General features: G+C 39.0%; 2 protein-coding genes across 3 annotated transcripts in view; both read left to right on the top strand.

Moving 5' to 3' along the window:
• The first annotated feature begins 625 nt into the window (after positions 1-625).
• On the top strand, positions 626-3,069 carry slc10a3 (solute carrier family 10 member 3). Its single transcript, XM_041796537.1, has one exon. The coding sequence runs from the start codon at positions 1,092-1,094 to the stop codon at positions 2,505-2,507; it is 1,416 nt and encodes a 471-aa protein (XP_041652471.1). The 5' UTR covers positions 626-1,091; the 3' UTR covers positions 2,508-3,069.
• Positions 3,070-10,793: 7,724 nt separating this feature from the next.
• The window catches only part of LOC121514958 (Fanconi anemia group A protein), a 32,151-nt gene continuing 18,834 nt past the window's right edge, over positions 10,794-24,110 (top strand). For both annotated transcript variants that reach the window (XM_041795437.1, XM_041795438.1), the window contains exons 1-16: positions 10,794-11,023; positions 11,763-11,875; positions 12,159-12,255; positions 12,468-12,610; positions 15,333-15,428; positions 15,715-15,788; positions 17,483-17,589; positions 17,865-17,975; positions 18,153-18,216; positions 19,633-19,745; positions 19,879-19,955; positions 21,198-21,339; positions 21,662-21,795; positions 22,167-22,277; positions 22,504-22,599; positions 22,719-22,781. In XM_041795437.1, the coding sequence (XP_041651371.1) occupies positions 10,963-11,023; positions 11,763-11,875; positions 12,159-12,255; positions 12,468-12,610; positions 15,333-15,428; positions 15,715-15,788; positions 17,483-17,589; positions 17,865-17,975; positions 18,153-18,216; positions 19,633-19,745; positions 19,879-19,955; positions 21,198-21,339; positions 21,662-21,795; positions 22,167-22,277; positions 22,504-22,599; positions 22,719-22,781 (1,602 nt within the window). In that variant the 5' untranslated portion in view covers positions 10,794-10,962. The remainder of the gene's footprint in view (positions 11,024-11,762; positions 11,876-12,158; positions 12,256-12,467; positions 12,611-15,332; positions 15,429-15,714; positions 15,789-17,482; positions 17,590-17,864; positions 17,976-18,152; positions 18,217-19,632; positions 19,746-19,878; positions 19,956-21,197; positions 21,340-21,661; positions 21,796-22,166; positions 22,278-22,503; positions 22,600-22,718; positions 22,782-24,110) is intronic.

The following is a 24,110-nucleotide window of genomic DNA, read 5'->3' on the forward strand; positions in this document are numbered from 1 at the left end:
TGTTTTCCACTCAGGTAGCATGGTCTAATTTGGATACTTTATAATACTGCTAATAATCAGATATGCTGTGGAGAAATTGAATAGGATTTTTGCTTCCATGACCTAACTGTTGGGCCCTATTATCTGCCTTGTTCAACTTGAATAATCCATTACCCTTTGTAAATCCAGAACTGAAAAGTAGGATATATATTCAAGCCTGTCTTCACACAGCATGTAGGCTATGTATGCTGGCATTTTCATCTCCCCTTTAAAATATACTTGGTTTAAGTAGGCTAATTTCCACAGTATAGATTTGTTTGTTCTTATTTTAATGTATTTATTTTGGTGATTGAATTTACATTTTACTTAAATTACGTAGCCTATGTATAGAATAATTATAGCTACATTAAGGTTTACCAAATAGGCTCTTGTTGTTGTCCCTGTTCTAAATGTACTCCTTGAAAAGGAAAAATAGTACAAAAACTAGTTTCCACTGTGTTAAATTCGGGGATTTACAGGCTACTTGAAGGCGGTGTCACAAGACAATTCCTCATACTGTCGGTAAATCCAGTTTTAATCCCGCCTCACCCCCGCCACAGCCCCTTTGATGAGAGGCTCTTATTTTGGCAAAGAAAAACCGGAAGTCCGCCATTTCCAAACGACACTAACTTCACCGTAACCGCTGTGAGCAGCAAATAAACGGCAGCTGAGCTACGATGCTCTCAGTTCCCATTTACCGGGAGATAATTCAACGGACGCGGAGAAAAGGTACTAGTTTATCGTGAGGAACGTTTTATCATCGAGTATACTCTCAAGGAGCCGTGAGAGACCTGTGGGAGTGTGGTTTCTGTGTGCCGGGGCTGCTGCTGTTTAGCCCGGCTTGGACCGGACAGGGCGGGGTGATGTTTAGGTTCCGGTATAAAGGCAGCGAGAAAATGGGAATCAGACGAGATGTGGAGCCGACGGTCGACGCTGTCGTATTTTACCGGAGACTAGAATGAGAAATTTACCGTCTTGGATTAACAGGGCGGCGGTGTAACCGTCTGGGGAGGCCGCTGTCGGGGGAGATTGGTGTCTCTGCGGCGCCTCTCCGCCCCCTGTCCGTCAATAAGATGAGGACGCTTTTTACATTCTGTTGTCTCTTCCTTATTACCGGCGGAGCGGACCGGGCGTGGGCGACCGGAAACCTGACAGTCGATGACAGCAATGACAGCAACCTGACGGCCGACAGCAGCAGCAGGTATATAAGAATCGGGGACGGGTCTTCTCAGGAGTTTGAGTTTCCTGAAAACACCAACGGCGTGATTGTAATCTCTAGCTGGTACAGGAGCTCCGCGGCCAGCAGGAAGGGCCGTCAGAGCTGGAAGCAGACTGTGAAAGTCCGCTCCCTGGACCCGGAGGTCCTTTCCATCCTGAATGTGACGGACAGCGGCCACGCAGGACCAGCCAGGAGCTACATTATCAGCATCCGCTCCGGCTTCCCAGGCAGAGCTCAGCTGCAGATCCAGCTGCTGGATTTGGACCAGGACGCGGTCCCAGTTCTGGTCGAGGAGAGGACAGACTACTCCATCAGAGTGGCTCCTGGGAGTGATGACCCGGCCACCCGGCTCATCCAGTCGGGTGGCCTGTCACATTTCTCTGAGAACCCCGTTCTGTTTGCCTTGCTGCCCCTCATCTTTGTCAACAAGTGTGCCTTCGGGTGCAAGGTGGAGGTGGAGGTGCTGCGGGGTCTCCTCAGGAGCCCTGTGCCCCTGCTCCTTGGGGTGCTGGGTCAGTTCATGGTAATGCCTTTGTATGCCTACTGTGTATCCCAGCTAGCTGCGTTGCCCAAAGCTCTCTCCTTGGGACTGGTCATCACCTGCTCAGCCCCTGGTGGAGGTGGGGGCTACCTGTACAGCCTGCTATTGGGTGGAGATGTCACCTTGGCCATTTCCATGACGCTGGTGTCCACAGTGGTGGCAGCAGCAGCCATGCCTTTGTCATCAGCATTTTATGGATGGCTGCTGGGGGTCCACGCTGCCTTGCACGTGCCATTTGTGAAGATCCTGGGTACCCTCCTCTTCATCGCCATCCCCATCTCCCTTGGCATGCTGGTGAAGCTCCGCCTACCCGCCCTTACACGCGTCCTACTCAAGCTCATACGCCCGTTCAGCCTGGTGCTCATAGTCGGTGGCATCTTCATGGCTTACCAAATGGGGGCATCCATCTTGGCTAATGTGCAGCTGCAGATCGTGGCAGTCGGGATGACAGTGCCTTTGCTGGGGCTGGTGGTCGGAGGTGTCCTGGCCAAGCTCACAGGTCTGCCCCCACCTCAGAGGAAGACAGTCAGCATCGAGGTGGGGGTTCAGAACAGCTTGCTGGCGCTTGCTGTCATGCAGCTGTCCTTTCGCCGTGTTGAGGCTGACTTTGCATCCCAGGCACCCTTCATCGTGGCCCTCAGCAGCACCTCGGAGATGCTCCTCATCGTCCTGGGATACTTCGCTCATCGAAGACTGTGTGGGTCTGCCGTCCCCAGGAGTGACGCCTGATTGTAGCCGCAGTTCTTTTTTCAGAACTTTTTTAAGAATGACCCCTTTCAAACCTGTGGAAGTTTTGGCTACGAGACGCCTAACAATCACCGATCCATTCCTCACTGTTGTACACAGGACAGTGAATGGACTTTTTAAGTGTTTTGTTGTTGTTTTGGTATTTTTCATGAAAACCAAAGGCCTTTTACCCCTCTGAGACCTTTTTGTGTTATTTTACAGTATGTACTTTTTAAAATCAGATTATACTGTGAGGTACGTAATGTAAATATTCCTAAAAAGAGAAATACCTATAAAATAAGATATTTTTGTACCAGATTACTTTTTGTAATCAAAAAGCAAAGATTGATTTGCATCATGTTTACAAGAGGTCCATGTGTCTTAGCCTGGGGAAAAGCTTTTTTGGGGGGTTTAAGTATAAATGTTTGTGAATCAAACAGGAACATGATGGTGGTGTTTTGAAAGTATTTGCTATTGATTGTGTTTCCTGGATCTGCGAATCCATGTACTTGAATATTGGAGAGGAGAGAAGAGGAAAAAGTAAATAAAACATTGTTAAAGCAGACTTGAGTTTGTCAGCACTGTATGTATTCAGGGAAACACGACCAACAGGCTGAACGGTTCAACTGACTGTATAATCAGAATACCAACACGTGGCTGTTTGCACCTTGTGAAGGTTAAGTTTCACTCAACACAAAGAAAGTAGAAGTAAGAAAAACTTCAAAATATGTTTTATATTCCAATTTTTCATCATATGTTCTAATAATTTTTGACCAAAGCTGTTGATAAACATGTTATTCTTTAGTGAAATGTGCTCAAAGTCACAATTTAAGCCTTTTAAAGTCTCTAAATGAGCAGAATGTAGCTTAGTCTCTACTGCTCTTAAAGTTCACAAAGTTGTAAAAATGGAAAAACAACATGGTAAAAAAATGTCTTTGCAGATAATGTGTTACCGTTGAATGATACACAGAACGCTGTGTTCAGTTTTCAAGGGGATGTTTTGTTTGTACTTTGGATTATAGAGGGCCAAAGATGTTTTCTAAATTTTTTTGTTCACCTCCAGAAAGTCATGTTGCTGTTTTTTGCAAAATGCCAGAGTCAAACATTGAAAAACCTGTGCAACTTTAATGAATTGTATTTGTACAAACAAAACTTGAACATGCTTTGTGTTAGATCAAGACATTTAAATTCCTACTAGTTCATGGCAAAAATCAAACACATGTAAGTGTTGATAACCTTTGGGGGAAAACAAAAAAAACTTCTAGTTAGTAAAAAAATACAGTGCTCAAACAAGAAAGGGTCTTGTATCAAAGAAAGTAGATTAAAGGAATGAAACATCTCTAAATAGCACAGGAAAGTGTTGAAGAATTACATGAAAACAATGCAACAGGCTGTACAGATGTATCACCTTCCTGCAGTTTAGTAACTTATTGTTCCAGAGGACAAGGTCCAGCTTTTATCAGCTTCCTCTTGTTGAACTACATGTGATGCAGTGAACTCTTCAAAGAAGGAACATGAATTAGCTTAAACCCTTTCTGTTTACCACCATGACAAAAACAAAACTTTCCACCCTCAGAAACAGCCCACAGCTCCAGTGAATAAGAGGGGAGGGGTTTAATTTGTAGGTATTTTTATGTAAAGGGTGCATTTCCTGTTTATGCGTGGAGCAGCAGACCTCGCTGCGCTTTCATTAACACGTTTTCTGAGGGAGTTTTTGTGGAGGAGAACAAGAGGGTTGAGACATGCTGTTTAAGCTCAGCAGATTGGACTGAGCTCTCAGGAATGTAGCACAGCTGTAAAGCCTCCAGGCTGGGGGCTGAAGCTGCTTCTCATTCAGCGCTGGTGCCATGCAAACTCCTGTGGTCGACCGGCAGAGGAGAAGTTGAGGTCTCGGGTTGTGTTTTTAAAAAATGAGTGAGCAATATGATCTCTCTGCTTCCCTTTTACAAATTATTTTTATAACAAGAGATGGTTTGGTATAGGATAATAATTGATTTTAGTCACATGATACATATATCATGAATATAGATGTGCTGACCTATATAAGTGTTAACAGGAACTCAATAGATTTATACAATAGCTGGGAACATAATGCACCACTGACATACATACAGGTTTTTATAATTAGTTTGTGTATTCTTATACTAGTTAGTAAAATCATAATTGAAACCAATGTACACATATTATCCAGAAGTTATTACAAGAAAGGAGAAAAAGAGAGAGTAAAATTCTTTTACTTTTTATATATTATTCAGCTAAGTTCAGTTTATTCCACATGGTTGTTTACTTTACTAAGAACTGTAAAAATACATGAATGATGGTAATAGAAAACTACAGCTTTGAACAAAATGACAGATAATACACGTCACTTGGGTACCAGCATCTATACTGACTCAGCGCTCTCTTCTCTTTTAACTAGGCCTACTTAAACATTTTACACTACACATCACATTCAGCCAGTGCCTCTAGTATCAACTAATGCCACACTACACTTACCGCTCAGTTTATTAGGTACATCTGCTCAGCTGCTCCATAATGCAAACATCTAATCAGTGCTTATAAAGCAGAAACCAGTGCATTTAGGCGTGTAGATACAAGAGGATGTGCTGAAGTTCATCAGAATGGGGAAGAAAGGTGATGTAAGTGACTTTGAATGTGCCATGGCTATTGGTGTCAGACACAGACTGCTGATCTACTGGGATTTTCACACAACTATCTCTGAAGTTTACAGGACATGGTCTGAAAAAGAGGAAATATCAAGTCAGCAGCAGTTCTCTGGAAAAAAAATGCCTTGTTGATGGAAGAGGAGAATGACCGGACTGGTTTGAGGTGATGGAGAGGCAACATAACTCACTTGTTACAGCTGAGGTATGCAGAAGAGCATCTGTAAATGCACAAAAAATCAAATCTTGGAGCTGGGGCTGAGCAATATATCAAGTTTTTAGATGTTCATCAAGAAAATACTGTTTCTATTGATAAATAGTCCTGTGAAAAGTATTCGTCCCTTTTCTGATTTCGTATTTTTTTTCCATCAAACAAATTGTTAATGTTAGACAAAGATAACCTGAGTAAATACACAGTGCAATTTTTAAATGATGTTTTCATTTATTAAAAGAAATGCCATCCAAATCTACCTTGCCCTATATGAAAAAGTTACTGCCCCTTTCTCCCCCTGTGAAATTGTGAATTAACTGTAATTAACCACTTTTTTTTTTTTTTTTTTTTAGGAAAGCTGAGTTAAATTCCCCCCACCATGGCCAGGCCTACAGACCTGCTGAATCAAGAAATCACTTGAATAGAACCTGTCTGACAAACTGAAGTTGTCTAAAAGGTCTCTAAAAGCAACACATCATGCCATATTTAAATTAAATTCAAAACAGATGAGAAACAAAGTCATTAACAACTATCAGTCAGGAGGGGGTTACAAAGCCAAGGCTTTGGGACTCCATCAAACCACCATTATCCACAAATGGGGAAAACTTTAAATGGTGGCAAACATTCTGAGGAGTTACAATGCTATATATAAACAATTTTTGCCATTTTGCACAGCTAGAAAAGCAATGCAATTTTTTTTAGATGACTTCCAGTTAAATGTAGTACGAACAGTGAGTCCACTCAGTCATCACAACTACTGAAACAAAGACAAGACAAAATAGGGGGTTATATTTCGTCACTGACTTCACCTGTACAATAGTGTGCAATAAAGAGAGCGCCAAACCCTTTCCTTTTGCAAATGTTCTATGTGAGGTAGTTTTCTCTGTGTATATAGATATAATGTACATGTTTGTGTTAGTGTGCATGGTAAGGGGGTTGGGGCCAGAGGTGGAGAAAGTACTAGACTAATGTACTCAAGTAGAGGTAAAGTTACTTAGGATACAACTTTCTAAGTAGAAATAAAAGAAGCAATCGAATCTACTCAGTAAAAGTAAAAAGTAAGTAATTTAAAATTTACTTAAAGTATTGAGTAGCTACTTTTGATGCCTGAGGGGGTTATACAGTAAAATGTGATCTTTTCTTGGTGTGAAATAACTTCAAGAGAATATGAATTTATAACCAGGTTGTTTTTATAAGGTGAGACTTAACATAATGTCAGATGCAACAGAAGTTTTGGAATGAAATGTGGAACCATTCTTTCGCTACTGACCGTAATGTGTTGTAAAAAGTCAAACTTTTTGCCCTTTTCTTATTGGCAGAAAGCTGGAACCTCCTCGTTTTGGCTTTTAGTGATAATTTTTTTACTCAGTACTCAGTACTTTTTAAAAATGTCGTGAAGTACAATATTTCCCCAAAATGTACTTCAGTAAAAGTAGTGATTTGAAAAGTGCTCAAAAAACTACAAGTACAAAAAACTCAATTACAGTAACTTGAGTAAATGTAATTAGTTACTTTCGACCCCTGGTTGGGGCCTTGATAATATCTGCCTGAAGGGGGCCGGCAGAAAAAGATTGTGACCCACTGGCTGGTGGCTGGGGTGGAAGAAGGTTGATGCGGACTGACTGACCGCATCAACCCTCCTCCATCCCAGCCACCTCCATTACAACTTATCAGGATTAAGGTGGAGGAGAGGAGAATGGGTTTTAGATTACCAGCAACAGAATGATTGAATCAAGAGAGGATGTGCCTACACGCCTACACCAGCTCATTACCAGAGCAGGGAACAGAGACGTGTGAGTGAATGATTATTGATGAATGAAGGATAAATGGACAACAGTCTCCCTGCTTGAACTTGCGCTAACACTCATAATATATATTAGTATAACACAAATATGTCAGAAAACATCTGGAAAAGTGGGTGGAACTGGTGTAGTGAGTGTCTGCTTTTACAGGTATGATCTTAATCTAAGGATTTCCCTCACTGCTCACAAGTTCAACCCATTTTTTTTCACAAATGCTGCCAACCTACCTGTGCAAGTTAAAAAGTGTGTAGGCGTTTGCAATCTTTGATGATTAAACTGAACCCTGGCCCCAAATAGCAAGGTTCACCCCCTCAAAAAACCCTAAAATGTCTTGAAATCATACAAATTGTAGTAAGGTAGATCCCTATAGACATAGTGAAACACTTAATTGGTTGATCACAGTATGGTAAAATGGCATGAGCTACTAGAAAGTGAGGTGGGAAGAAGGTAAGATGTTCAAAAACAGAACACCATGTACAGAGTTATGTGAGAAAAAAAAGTGTTAAATGAGAGCAGGTGGCTGGAAGCAAAGGTGAAGAAATGTGATGTTATTCTAGCCCGTACAAAACCAGCAGAACGCATGCAGCTTCTGAAACATGTTTATTCTAGCCAAGTGTATTCTACTTAACATGCATGTAATGTATCTTTTCTAGGTTAGATATGCTTCATATTTGACAGGTATTATCTGTGAGTCAATGCAGTCCCAGTGCATGTTCATCACGTCTGCCTCCTTCTCAAACTTTAGCACAGACTCACACAGGAAATCCTGCTGAGGTCCAGAACCAGTCAGTCTTTAATCAAAACTTTGCCCTGCAGTGACAGAGGCCGACTTATGATTCAGAGCTGCTGCTGTATCTGAACGTGCGTGTCCTCAGGTGTCACTGTGTGTTGTTCCTCATGGGGGCTGACAGGTGATGACGCTCTGCCTTGCTGGTAGTTTTGCACTCAGCGCCGCCTGCACATCAGCACTCCTGTTTATACAATACTATCCTGCACATTAGTGGCACAATAGGAGGAGAGGGCCCTTAAAAATTCATGAGGACACATTGCATTAAGTTTTCATGAGTTCCTCTCACCGCCTCCCATGAGATGGTTTTCCTGCTGCCTGCTGCAATGAAGCTGGGAAATCCAGAAAAAGTCAGGGGTGGAGGGAGGCATGCTGGATGCACACTGAGAGGAGTCATCCAACAGATCAAGGGCAAGATGGGGCCTGCTGCTGCACAGTCATGGCCTCTTAAAGGAGTGCTACTCAACATTTTAACACTTCAAGTCATAAATGGATTAGCCGTACAATACACTACAGATCAGCTTATTCTTCATTCGGCCCCCAGGCCACTGAGGTCATCCTCATAACTAATCCTCTCAACCCAACTATTATGCCTTCAAACCAAAGGTGAGGCCTTTTTCTTTCTCTCCCCAGTCTTACCCTGTATTTAGTCCTGTTCTACCATCTGGAACTGAAATAAATACTTGTGTTCTCTGTTGAAGATGTTTTGTGATTGCCTGTTGTTTTTAACCTGGCTTCATGACTTTTGATAAATGCCAAAATATTTACTAGCTTATGTTTAATAGTTTCTGTAATTTTTTTTCAAAAAAATATTGGTTTATTTGCTACTTTTAATCTCCAACATTTATCCTTTTGATTAACTTCATCTTAACTGTACATCTTTTTTTCACCGTGATATACAATGCCTATAAAATGTATTCACCCCTTGGATGTTTTACCCTTTTGTTGATTTTAGAAATCAGTCATGGTCAATATAATCTGGCTTTTTTTCCACAAAAATCTTTATTGTCAAAACTAACAAATGAAAAACAAAAATATGTAATGTAGAATAACTGACTGCATAAATATTCCCCCTTCAAGTCAGTATTTAGTAGATGCGCCTTTGGCTGCATCACAGCACTGAGTCTGTGGTTGAAACAATTTCTGCTTCGGGTCATTGTCTTGCTGGAAAATAAGCTGTAGTTCTCTTGCAGACTGAATAAGATTGGCCTTCAGATTTTTCCTATGCTTTGCAGCATTCATTTCACCCTCTACCTTTACAAATATCCCAGGGTGTGCCACCCGAATCCTTAGCACCCTACATGCTTATAACTTATGCACATGGCTGTAAATATGCAATGCTATTGCTAATAGTATATATTTCTGCCTTGTAATGAAAAACGTCATGAGGAATAGACAAGCTCAGGATAGGGTGTTTTACAGCATTCATTTCAGCTGTTGAGAAGCATCCCCACAACAAGATGCTGCCAACATGAGCTTCACAGTGGGGGTTGTAAAGTGATGTGCAGTGTTAGGCATCTTGTCTGATGGCCAAAAAGCGCCATTTTGATCTCATCAGACCAAAGAACTTTCTTCCAAATAACCGTGGAGTCTCCCCAATGCCTCTTGGCAAACTCAAGTGGATATTTAATATGACTTTTTTTCAGCAGTGGCTTTCTCGTTGCCATTCTCCCATAAAGCTTTGACTGGTAAAAAAATAAACAGTCAAAGGGTAGTAGGGTTGCCAGGAAGTCCTTGATTGTCCCAAGGGTCTGAAAGCCACCAGCGGTCTCTGGGTGTATTGCCAGGTGTGAAAAGGATCACACAAAAGAAGTGATTCTGCCCCCCAGCCACGAGGTGTGGCACATCACGACAAATCCTTAGCAACCTACATGCTTAGAACTTATGCACATGACTGTAAATATGTATTAGTATTGCTAATAGTATACATCTCTGCCTTGTAATGAATAAAGTAATGTGAGAAGAATAAATAAGCTCAGGACAGGGTAATACATTTGTTTTAAGATGTAGCATTGTGTCTACAGTGAAGTGCAGTAAACTAAAGCTCCTACTCTTTTTATCTGTGTTTGAAAGAAAAAGGGGAAGTAGGTCACATAGTTCAGGTTGGGTTTCACAACCTGTTCCATAAAACCCCTCAGCTACATTCAAAGTGCACACAAAGTTGTTCAGCAAGTTCATGTGAACCTCCTTGAAGATACTACAACCAGCAAGTCTACTTATTGAGTTACAGGCGGTTAAAAAGACAATTAAATTTAACATAAAAAAAAACTTTGGAACACTGTGATAAAACAATTTTCAGAATTTTAAAATATCACTGTACAAATTAAAGGCAACTTTGAAAATATGGAGATGGGACTCTTTCTGACAAATAAAATCTCTAAATCTCCCTAAAGTTCAGGAAACAAACTCCATTTTATATTAAAAGTGTGATGACTCCCTTGTGCTCACAGCGCCCAAGTGCCAGCAGACAGATAGCTTGTTTGCTATTACATGGAGAAAGAGGGATTACATGACCTCTGTGACATTTATTGATCTGTTTGTCCCCTGTTCATCTGAAGTGATTGATTCATTATTTAATTACATGACTAATGTACATGATGTTGTTCCATGAACACATAAACGCTCGGGATTTTTTTATTTTAATGTAAACTCATCCAAAGAAGCACACTGAACACAATAATACCCCGTCACTCTGTAAAGACAGAAACAGTGAGGAGGACTAGATAACTCCGGGTTACTATCTGTTTGTCCCACAACCCAGCCCTAAGGCTCATTCTTATTGGCTGTGGGACGGACCAATGAGCGAGAAGAGCGCGAGGAAAAACATGGAGGAGAAGCTGCACTAAAACAACCCTACACTAGCTTGAACAAGCGACCACGGAATGAGTAGTTATCTAGTAGAGTTTGTGCCAGCTATACTTTTAAACGTTTTATGTTAAACGTGAGGAATACTGACGTTTAACTGGACAAGTCTCAAGCAATTAAATAAAGTGAAATGTCACTGAGTGCAACGTGTGACTCGGTCTCTCAGAAAAGGACTCTGTCGAGTCTTCTTGGTGAGTTGACAGCTGAGATAACGTTTATGTTTTATGTACAGTGTGACATTAAACTGACTTTCTAAAATGAAGCCGCTCACTCGTTTTGTAAACATGGTGAAACCTTTATTGCGTCGATAAATCCTGACTCAACGTTCTTAACGTCACTTCTTGATTGCGAAGTTATATCAACCATTCTGGTTGACGTAACTTCATGCTGTGTCCTGACCGTTAGTGACTTCAGGCAAACATAACTGTTCTTGTCACTAATGGCAACTGCTGGTGAAAACTGAACAGTCCCCGCAGATGTTTAGTTTTTACTGAAGGAATATGTGTTTAGTATATTATGCCGTGATAACAAAAAATATATAAGCTCTTCATGAATACTTTTGCCGTTTTCATCAGCTGTTGAAACTACGTCAAGTACAGAGACATTCGGCTGAGGGTCACCAGTTAACACGGTCACTCTATAAACCGAAACACCCTGTTTTAAGAGGAGTTGTATTTTCCCTTTCCCTTGACAAGTCTTATGCCTTTATTTAGACAGGGGGTATATCTGTGTGAATATATTTTGTAATCTATTCTATCGTGGTTTAAATAATAAAAAAGTCTAATAAAGTAAGTAGAGTTTTTGCTCCAACTCTGGTATGAGGGGCAGTATTCTAATCTTTTGAAGGTTGTGTTTTACAGTAATGTTTCCGAAGCTATTTCTATATGATTGAAAGTGAGGAGAACTATATGACTGTTGTTGTTTCCCCAGCTGGCCGTGTTGTGAAGAGGCCAAAGCAGGAGGATGGTCAGCGGCTGCAGGAGGCTGCCATCCAGCTGTTACAACAGCAGCAGAGCCTCAGCTGTCTGCTCAGGGAGGTCGGGGTGAGTTAGGGCTCTTAGGGATAAAGAACAAACATCAGAATATTATACTGATAGTATGACTTTTTTTTTTTTACTAATGCAAAGAATGGAAAAGTGTCCTACAAATTCTGTGAGCAGTATAATGTCGCATAATATTGCAAGTCATAGTAGGATAAATCAAAGTGCACAACATCTACAGGCCATTGTACTGTGCTTTAAATGGTTTACAAAAGCAGCATCCCATTTAGATTTCCTCAGGTGTTGGTCATCTCTATCACATAACTTTACTTTTTATTTTTTGCAGAATCCAGATCTGTGCAGTATTTTCAAATCTCATGATGGGAAGCAGAAACAAGCAGAGTCAGAAGGCATCTCAGCTGCTTTTACAGGTTCACTACTTGGTGAGTGTCTGATTCAACCTCCCAGTTGTAAGCAAGGCCCCTGAAATTGTCAGTGTTTGTTGTGTGTTGTTTTGTGTCATGAGCACTTAACGTCATCTTATATATGAGTCAGCTGCTGAATGGCAGACATGAAGAAACTGATGATGACAAACTAACTAAGACACAAAGTTGGTGCTCACAACTACACAATGTGTTGTGTTGTCTGTGCACAGTATGCGAGCTGAGGCATCAGGCCTCACATCTTGGTGTCCCGGTTGTGGGGCTGTCAGTGAAGATGGTGCTGGAGAGACTGAGGGAGATCACTGAAACTGAGGAAGAGGACAAGAAGAGAGATCTGCTTTCTTCCCCTCAACGAGTGAGTATCTGACAGGAGGTTTTTTTGTGGTGTAATTTAGGTGAAGAATAAAACCAATGCACTCATACAGATGTGGATAAACTCCCCAAAATAAACAATTTATTCACAATAAAATGTATAGGACAGTCCAAACTTTTACCTGAGGCCTCATCAGTATTTTGTCAGTGAAGTAAGTTAGTGCAGCTTTTTCTCTCTGTAAACACATATCTGAATTCTGATGCAGAGTCTCCAGGCAAGAGACAAGACTATAAGTGCCAATTGTTCTTGTTTCTGTTGTGCTCATTGTTATACTCAGGAATCACATTTAGGGATGCAGAATGACAGTCCATGCTCACTGCAAAGGAGGTTATACGCATTACAATCGATTATGGTTTGACAGTATAGCTTTTCCCTTCATAAACAGATATCCAAATACAAATTTAGGCAAAAGCTCCAAACAAGGAACTTCATTCTAATGTCTCCATTGGCAGTCAGTCCATCAACACTTATCAGCAGTCAAAACAGCAAGTCTTGGCCTGTGTATCTTTTGTTTGGTAGTCTGTTATTCACTGGCCAGATCAGAGTTCTTAATTCTTCCCTGTGGGCCCAACAAGCTAATCAGTTATGTAATAGCTTAAGCGTTCAGTGTTCAGTTCAGGATATCACTAGGATTTTGACATTAACATTAGAAATGTTCTGGTTAAGTCGAACTTATCATTACGTTTAGTAATACTTGCAACTGGAAACAAATCAGACTGTGTTCATTGTGGTGAGATGGATCCAAAGAGAGGAAACAAAAAGACTGCTTAGCAATGAGAAGAGTACTTGCAACCCTTCTGGTCAATGTACAATTAGACATTTTTTTATTAGACATCATATAAGTGGAATTAATTCGAAAGATTTTAAAATTTTAATGATTCATCCTATTTGGGGTTTTTAGGCCTTTAACTCTTGACTAAAAGACTTCTTTAGCTTTTTCTATCCAGGTAATTTTTTATTTATTCTCAGCAGGTCTAGTTTTTTTATGCACTACTTTAATAGCTAAGATTTAAATATAAAGTATGCATTTTGCATCTCACTGCCAGTCAGCAACCAATACTTACCTTGAAGTTACTGTGGTTTTTGTCGCTTTTTCCAAAAATGTTTTCATCATAAATTTGACTTGGTTTACCATTAATCAGTTAACAAATACATAAGAATTGACACTTAACACTTAATCTGTCAATTTGTCTCAAATTAATCAAAGTCAACATTTATGTGAATGTTAAAACCTTTTGAAAGTTGGCCTCTGGGCCTCCTGAGTACTTCTTCTTCATTATCATAATTTTTGTACAACTGTTGTGTTTAAGTGTCAGGCCACTATGTACACTACTAGAAAGCTATGACTTTTGATTTCAAGTATTTTAAAGTCCAACCAACACAGCAGCCACAATTTATGCATCCATCGGACCACTGACAAACAAACAAGCTTTGTTTGATTTGTAGAGAGATTAAACTTACTGTTAGAACATCTCCTGTGCTCTCCTGATCACATTTCACCAAGTCAATCCTGCTGCATTAGAAAGAGCCTCCATGATCCAAATCTAGTAAAAGATCAACTCCACACTAGGGATGCACGATATTATTGGTCTGGTATAGGTATTGGCAGATATCAAATTTCTGCTGATATTTACATCCGATATTTTGTCTATTTATTTCAGCATATATCGACTGTAAATTTTGTCCATATAGACTAATAAATTAGGGAATTTTAGATTGAACCAATAGACCTGTGTCAGTTGAGGTCTTTTTCTTTATTTATCCTCATTCTTTAAACTTTAAAGTGTTTTTTTAAGGACTAAAGTTTTTTTGGTTATCCTCAAACCTTCAAGTGTGTCCAAAAGGACTGAAATTTCTCGTCTGAAAAGCATATTTGAATATCGGTATCGATATCAGCATCGGCTAAAATGATTCTGTAAATATTGATATATTGGATATTGTCAAAAATCCAGTATCGTGTATCCCTACTCCAAACACATTACATCCAATTGATCCACAGATTGCCTCAATTCCACCAAGAAAATAAACTTTTTAGATTTACTCATGCAGCGCTCTAGAAATACAAAACTTCATGTAGGTCAAGGAGCATTTTAGAATAAAAGCACCTGGGGCATTATGTCTGGTTATTCAGTTAGTTATTTAAACTGCAGGAGGCTGTATGATCTTGCTTTGCAAATATGTAACAGAAATTGAGTTTAACAGAAGTGTAAGGTAATAATATTTTTCAAATTAACACCCATGTTTAAAATGGAAAAAAACCTTCGACACTGGTTCATTAATGATTAATGGATTAACAGATGACGTATTAAAGGATTAACAGATGCGTGCTCAGCTCTGCTGATTGCACAGGTTTTCAAAAGGTTTAGATGTTACATTTCATTTTAACTTCAGTTAATTTTGAACTGTATTGACATTAAAGTTTCGATCACAGATTAATGTAAACAGAGTAATATTTTTTGATGAGTTGTACCCACCTCTGCTGTTAAACCAGCTCTGCATTTTTTCATTCATTCTTGCTTCAGATCTGTGCTGCACATCTGTTGGTGGATTGTTTCCTCTGTGGTTTAAAATGGTTGAACTGCAGTTGCACCACAGCAGTCACACTATGAGTTTGTCTTTTATTACTGTGGAATTCTTTTTCAGATTACACAGCACGTTAAAAATAAAATCTTAAGGCTATAATTATCATTTCAATCCTGCACAGACACAGCTGTGTGTCCTGCTGGAGGCCTGCAGGAAGCTGCTGTCACAGGGAGCCCTCTGCCCCAAACTCCTCTGGCAGGAGTACAGAAGAGATCAGGTGTGTTTGTGTGGCCTAAAACATGTTTATTTCTAATATTCTATGGTTGCAGTAAAAAAGTTAAAATATGTTTGTTTAGAGCTTTCAGTGAGAGTTCTAAGCCGGTCCGTCAACGTTTAAACACAGTTAATAATGCACATCTGGAAATATCAAACAGTTTTGACTCAGTGTATTATGATTATTATTATTTTTACTGACATAAACTGTTACTGTGAAGAGGCCAGTTTGGCTCCTTATCAAAGGGAAAAGATTTTATATTAAAATATATTAAATCATGTTTTTACAGAGGCTACCTAACCTGGAAGTGGTGTACCAGCTTCATCTAAACAACATCATCACTCTGAAGCACATTTTAGAGAGGTGAGAAATTGATATGGATAAATATAATATATCTGGTGTTGGAAGTTACAACTACACAGAGAAGTGAGATTAAAATGAAGAAAAAGTCACCTTTTGAGACATTATTTTACGTATAAACATTTTCTTGTTGTAGAAACATAGTGTATACACATAGCAAAAGAATGATTCCAGATTTCATCCCATAAACAGCTGTTTCATTTCACTTTAGTTTAAGTCGCACATTAAAATAAACAACCTGGTAAGAGATTCATATTGTCTTTTTATTGCATATTTAGGAAAGATTGATATCACCGTACAAGCCCATTGGGTAGCCAAAAGTAAAGCTCAGCACTTTGATTAAACTTTAAATGACTCACTTGTTACTTTTATTTGAGTAGATTTATAGACCAGTACTTTTACTTCTTCTTAAGTCAATTTTAACCACAGTAACTGTACTTTTACTTATGTACGATAGTCTTGTACTTCTTCAATCTCATCTTAAATCATACTTAGTTGTAGGCATTGAATTATATTTTGAAACTCATCCGCTGAGAAGTTGGCAATCTCAAATTCAGATATTTTAAGTGAATTTAATTTAAAATATAATAAGATCAAATACAAACTCAGTGGCTGAATTTACTGAACTTGGGCAGCAGTAGCTCAGTCTGTGAGGGCTTTATTTATTAACTGGTGGGTGGCTGGTTCCAGTCCCATTGGACAAAGTCTGGAAATTGACCTGGCAGCTGGAGAAGTGCCAGTTAACCTCCTTTTTTAAAGATTTATTTTGGGGCCTTTGCGTGCCTTTATTAGATAGAGGAGGACAGTGGATAGACTCGGAAAAAGGGATGAGAGAGTGGGGAGAGACATGTGGTAAAGGGCCACAGGCGGGATTTGAACCCAGGCCGCCTGCGTAAGTGGTGCGCACTTTAAATCACTCAACCATCTGTGCGCCCCAATGCCAGTTCACTTCCTGAATGCTCCTGAGGTGCCCTCGGCCAAGGCACCAAACCCTTAACTGCTTAAGAGGCGCTCCTTTGTGGGCAGCAGCCCTCACCCTGACATCTCTCCATTACAGCAGAGTCCAGATTGTGTATGTGCATGTATTTTAACCTATGAGTGTGTGCTTGACTCAACAACATAGTGTAAAAATTGTATTTCACTTTAAGGCATTAATTAAGTATATCTTTTTCTTAATGTATGAGATTGTAAGAATCTGAAGCGATCTTAATTTTTTTTTTTTTTTCCAGAAAACTTTAGGTCTTATGTTAAATTATACATGGAAAACAATTTCTGCTTTTAATGCTCATCCCTGTAATTCATGCATGCAATATTACAAATGTCAGTCTTTTCTGAATCCCCATCAGAAGATTTAAACACAAGTCTGACTGTTTTGTTGTGACAGCGCCCCTCGGTGGACGTAAGAAAGAAAGACAAGTTTAGTTTTGCAGCACATTTCATCACCGAGGCAGTCCAAAGTATTTAACACAAGATATCAATACAAAATAGAAGGGAAAAGAAATGCATAAAAAGAGGCCATAAAATGACCCACTTACAGTCAAAGAGAAGATCTTGCAGACAGCAAAAATAGAAACTGAAAAATATTCAGTCATTAAAAGGACAAGGGCAGAAGTTGCACTTTTACATCCATTATTATGTCATGCTGAACTTAAATCAATCTCTCTGTACCTGCTCTCTTCCTGTTTTTTTCCTCTCAGTGATGAAGGAGTGAGGCTCTGGTTGAGCTCACTGTTGAAGAGTCTGTGCAGCAGCAAACTTTCACATGAAGATGAGACCAGAGAGATTCAACAGAAAGTTTTAATGAGTAAATAAATACACACACTTCTTTCCGCAGTATTTAAAAGTGATTTCACGTTAGACCTTGCTCACAACAGCTCTTTCAACTTTGGGATTCAGTTTTCAAGTCAATTTTCTTTTCTTCCTAATAATAATTAATAATATAATCGATAGTTATAATTATAAATAATTATAATTATATAATTATTATCCTCTCTATATAATTATTATCCTCTCTTAAATTGTACTTGTTAACACATAAGAAAAAAACATTTTTAGTGGAATAAATATTTTCTGTTTTAGCTTTGGTTGGAGTCTTGGTGGGAACGGGCTTTGAACAGATCTCTGATCCTGGGTCGGCAGAGCGGAGAACATCCCTGCTCTGCCGCTCCATGCTGGACGACATGCTTTTCTGTAAGTCTGTGTGGCTTCGTCCCACTTACTCTGCCCTATACCCATGAAATATTTAGGAAAGCACTTTAATTCACACCTCTGGAACTTGAAATTTATTTTCTACCAAAGTATTATTGAAGCACTTCCTTTTTTGTCTAGCTCTTTAACATTTCAGTGTTTTATGTCTTTCCTCTGCAGGGCTGCTTGATGTCATTGAAGAAAGTTTGACTGCTCAGTCAGCAGGATCAGGACCTGAGCTCTGGTGCTTTTTGATTTTTATGAGCTTTAATTTTGTTAAGATTGAAGCCTCAGTCGGACTGAGTAGAGCTTTGTATACAGACAGCATGGCGAAGAACATAGATATGTACTCCCTATGGAGAGAAGTTGATACCTTGGTTGTAGCTAATTAAGATCCAAATAAATAAATAAATACAGTTAAACAATAGTCAAGCATTTAAAGATTAGATCTAATTTAGGTGAAATAAATATCACTAAGAAACAATCTAAAAGAATCCTGTAGGTGCATTAGCAGTTTCGATTTCAAATTTCACCCCTGATGAGACAAACTGTTTCTCTCCTTCCATTGCTGTTGGCAAAGCTGGTATCAGACGTCCCGCCCCTGCTTGTTTTGATTGTAAGGAAGAAGTGGCATTGATGAGTGCTGTGCAGTTCCAAAAAGTTGAATAGTTTTCAATTGTACAGGTTGTGTTTTTAATGGTCAAGGTGCTCAGTGCTACAAACTCTTTACTACTTACTAGTGCTTTGATTACTTAGCGCAGTGCTAGAACAACAGCTATGGAGACAGGTCTTTAAGCAGGTTTGCTTTTTGAAATGGTAACCTGTCATTTTAAGTTCTAGCCACAGTGGCCTGTCAGTCAAAACAGAGACATAGCAGTGTGTATTGCTCTCCTAATATGGTAGTTTTGCATTAACAAAACAATGATGGCAAAATTGCCAGAAATTCCAAACTTGAAGTTTCAAGACATGAATCTGAAAACTAAAAGGTGATGCCACACTGACTATACTTCTTATTTTTAGACTTTGATCACAACAGAGTAGGATTTTGCGCTTTTAGCAGAAGTGTCTTGATGTGAAGCAAACCATTTTTCATTTTTTTCCCACCTTTCTTCATCTGTTACCATAGCTCAAAAACTAATGACATCTCTCTGAGAGTGTTCTGTTCAGACGTGCCACCTCTCACTGCTCACTTCACACATTTTCCTGAACACTTCAATCCAACAGTACAGCAGCTGACAGGAGCAGGAAGGTTTTTCATGCACCGTTCTCGGTAAACTGCGACACTGAAGTGTGAAAATTCACATCGCACTCATCCTGATAATGCTTAAGCTGAACACCTGGCACCTGTGATCGCGCTGTGTTTGCTTAAATCAGAAACTCTGACTCGCTGCAGGTTTCTCTCTCTCAATCGTGGACACCTGCCTCTGGTTAAATCTGTAAAATATTCATTAAGAACAGGAGTTTTAGAGAAATGAAACCAAAAATGCAATCCCGCAGCACAACGGTTGTGTTGGGTTCTCCACAAATATAGAGTTAAACTTTTAATGCAGATTTGAACATTTCTTTATTCTGGGTCATGTATATGAATTATAGTAACAGTGATAAGTTTATGGTATTAAATGGCTCTGTTTCTTCCTCTTCTGCTGTGTGTTTTTTGCAGGATTCAAATATTTGATGCTTCATTGTGTGGTGTTTCAGCATCAACAGACGCTCTTCAGAATTTCTTCACACACTCCCTCACACAAACTCTGACTTATAAGCCTCGACTAACAGGTAAAGACAAGTTTAAATCATTCTAACAGCTCATTAAGGTTTCAGTCAAATGTACCTTAACTATTTGCCATCGTTTTGTTAACATCAATCAATTCTGAAACCCTGAATGCACACATTTCTTTCCTGTTCTCAGTGTCAGATGCTATCACTCTGCAGAATAAGTGGATCTTTGCAAAAACCAGCCGCCTGTTGACCTCTCTGTTCTGTAAGGTAAATGCTTTATGTTGTCAAAGAAATTAACCAGAACAGCTTTAATGATCCTGCTGCAGTCTGGCCCTTCCCAATCTCCAGGGCAGTCAAAATTCCCATGGACTCTCAAACTCACTCTCTCATGCTAGACAGTCAGTTTTTTACACTGTGGTATTATTTTCTCTCTGGTTTGATTCTTTAAAAACTCACCTTTACTGCCATAACCCTCAAACTTTAATTTACCAGTGTAATCCAGCCATCCACTGTTAAATGCTGGCATTTTATAGCCCAACCCCAGGATGTGAATTCTTTACTTTTCTAAGAAGGGGTTACACTTACTGGACAATTCCTCTACCGATTGAAATTTTTCATTCTTAATTTGCAAAAGTCATTAAATCCCCCAATTTATTCAGTCAGTCTGATTTGACCTTCAGTGTAACTATTGTAATTTCTACAAAACTTGTCAATAATCCCTTAAAAACATGCATGTATTTCACAACCTATAATAAATAAATTAACTACCATTTCCAGTCTTAATTCAGCCACTTCCAGCAGATTGAGATTTATTGCTGGCTTCCCATACTCAGAAGGCGTTTTAGTACTTAGTGGTTTAAATACAGTGTTTAACAAATTTATTAGACCACCTGTCATATTTGTCTCAAAAGACCATCCAGCATCATGAAGTTCTTTAATGCGGACTCTTTCATTTTCAGTGAGCTCTCCACGTTTTACCATTTTGAACAGGAATGAGGGATTTCAAACTGAATTCACCCAAATTTGAGCCGGCTCTCTGGGCTTCTCTGAGAAGTCAGAAATTAATCAAGCATAACATTCAACCACTAAAACTCATTTTTCTGTTTAGGAATGCAAGTAAATAACTATAATTTTAAATATTAATTAAGAAATATTAATGTGCTTTACTATTTTTTATTTTTTTTTGTAAATCAGTAAATTTGAAAATTCATGGATAACAATAATAATTATATTTTAGCATTAAAAAAATCATTTGGGTTAAAGAGCTTCTACATATTGGTGTATTAACCTTTGCAGAAACATAAAAAATGATTTTGGTAATTACCAATGCTGTTAATTTAGGGCAGCTGTGGCATAAACCTTACTTTGGTTAGGGTTAGGCTGGTCTAATACATTTGTTAAGCGCTGTATGTGTTCCTTAAATGCTTCTCTGTGTCTCCAGATCTGTGGTCCATAGGATCCCTTGTAAACATCCAAAACTTTTGTATTGTTACTGTTTTTCTACTAAAGCTGGCTGTGATCTTCAGCGTGGAGCAGCTGTTGAGTCACCTGCAGCAGGTTTTGGAAACCCATGAGGTGAACTGGAAACATGTCCTCTGCTTCCTCTCCACTCTGCTGGTTTACAATCCCTGTGCCCAGTCAAGCCTCAGAGGTATACCAGTACATTCATACCCAATGAGATCAATTTTCAGGAGTGCCATCATTTAATTCTCTGATATAAGAGAAAGAAATGAACCTTGCAAATGTTTTACTTTTTTACTGTAATTATAAATCAGGTTGATACACATTATTTTAAACACGCTTGTTGTAAGTGTCACATGAAGAACCAACAAGGTTAGCGTTTTTAATTGATTGATGTATTTTATATGAGTTTGCAAAATATTACAAAACTATAAATGAGAGGAAATAAGAGTCAGATTTTCTTAGGAATTGAAAACAATAAAGATTCTTAAATTGCTCTTCACATTTTTCAGATCTTCTCTCCAGACTGCTGACGTCTGCATTTGATGGCTATGACCTGGAAAACATGATAACTGCCTTCCTACTGGCTCGACAGGGGGCGCTGGAAGGACCTGGCATCTTCACCTCCTACAACGAGTGGTTCAAGGTTTCTCATCAGCTTTATCACATTAGCTCAGTGTTCAATGGTATCTCTGGATCATTGTTTTTTATATTAGGGTTAGAGCATTATGGTATAATAAATCCTGACCCATATGGCCACATTCAAAGTCACTTAAATCCCCTTTGTTCCCCAGTCTGATGCTTGGTTTGAACTTCAGCAAGTCATCTTGACCAGGTCTACATGCCTAAATGCACTGAGTTTTCTGATTCTTGGGGGGGATTGTGGGCATGCGTGGGGGAACGTATTTTTGTTAGAAAAGCCTGAAAAAGTGTACTTTTTGCATAATCTGTTACCTTTAATTTAAAAAACGCATTTTATTGTTTCATCAGTGGCATGATACCTCTCTACTTTTTCAGATGTCATTTGGTGGTGGCAGCAGCTACCATGCAAGCAGTAAGAAATCTCTGGTGTTTCTGCTGAAGTTCCTCTCAGACCTGGTGCCTTTTGAACCACCACAGTACCTCAAGGTGACTTTCTGCAATTGTTTCTATCTCTGAAACATTTTACTAACCCCATGTAGAAGATATGTGGATAGTCAACAGGGCTGAATTGGAAACTTCTGCACTAATCAGGCAGATACTAGGAAGACAAAGTGTGGGAATGGAGACAAAAGATAACTATAGTGAATGCAATTATAATGTGTTTGAAATACAGTTGTCATTTTTACCACCTTTGCATCACACTCACCTACAGGTTCACATTCTGCACCCTCCATATGTACCTATGAAACACCGCAGTCTGCTGATGGAGTATGTCTCCCTGGCAAAGACTAGACTGGCTGATCTTAAGGTAAGGGGGATGTAATCCTACATAATAGGAGCAAACTACAAATCCTTAATATCTGAATATTTCTTACCTACTGTCATTCATATCGAACCAGTAAACAAGTATGTCTTGTGTTCATGCAGGAATCAGTGGAGGATATGGGTTTATATGAGGATGTTTCTGGTGCAGGAGCATCATCAGTGCAGGTAACACTGACACCCAGTGGTTTGTTTGTGTAATGAGCCCCGCTAATAAATTGTGAATGCTTAATCATTTTCAATTATTATAAATGATGAGAGGCCTCAGGCAGAATGTTTTGATGAAGTTTATAGATCACCTGGCATAGGAAAGGCACAAAGACAAGGAAACACGGGGGAGATATTTCCAGATTTGTCTAGAATCCTGACCTGAAGAGCCCCAAGACTTATATTATTTATAAGGATGGTATAGTTGCTCAAACATCAGCCTACCCATTTGTTTAAGTCAGAGCTAATAATTTTTCCTAAATGTTCTCAAACTGAGATATGAAACCTAAAAAAAATTTCAGCTCCTGGTTCAGAAACTTTTAATGTAGTAAATTTTAATTCTGAACTTCATGTAATTGCCTTTGTGTAATGAAAATGAAGATTAAATACTGTATGAGGGACTCAAGATTGATGTTTTACACTCTGCACTTATTTTAAACCATCTGTCATCTGTTATATATACTTGCATGTGAAGGACCTAAACACATGCGTCAGTGCAGTGCTTCCCAAAGTACGGCCTTGGGCCCACTGGTAGGCCTAAGAGGTAGGTAGTAGAGGTGGGAATCTTTAGGCACCTCACGATTTGATTTGATTACTGCATCAATTATGATGCATTTTGATGCTCTTTTTTTACATTTATGTTGTTCTCACTGTGTCAAACATGATAAAAACATTATATATTTGTTCAGAAAAAAGAGATAAATTTAATTTCCATGATCCTCTAATGGGAGATGTGTGTAAACTTGAAAATTACAATTGCGCTGAACCAAAGGTAGCAGAATCCTTTCCTTGTAACATTTCTAGAATTACAAACATAAAGATGTCCTTTTTCCACTGATGAACAACTGGTAATCTAAAATTTGCTGTTACATGCTGCATGTCAGAGTTCCACCTTTTTTTCCTGCTATTCCACAGTATTAAATATCTAAATAATTGATTTTTACCGATTATTGGACATTTATAAATCGATTCATAATCTTCCACTTCCACATCACAATGCATCTAAGAATCGATTCTTTCTCCCATCTCTAGGTTGGTGGGCTGCGAAAGGCTATTTACAATAATTAAAAATCATAGAAGTTGTTAAAAAAATGTTCATAACATTTGAAATGATCAGAAATAACTTGATTACATTTTACTATTTTAACACTCAGAAGTAATAACACACAGTCAGAAGTGTTGACTCATGTCACCTTTTATAATTTATTTTGTCTTATGTATAAAACAGATGTCATGGTTTAACTGATGTTGGATTGACTGGTGACACTCCATTAAACATTCTACTATGTG

The sequence above is a fragment of the Cheilinus undulatus genome, linkage group 9 (assembly GCF_018320785.1).
Source record: "Cheilinus undulatus linkage group 9, ASM1832078v1, whole genome shotgun sequence".
Classification (NCBI taxonomy): Eukaryota; Metazoa; Chordata; class Actinopteri; order Labriformes; family Labridae; genus Cheilinus; species Cheilinus undulatus.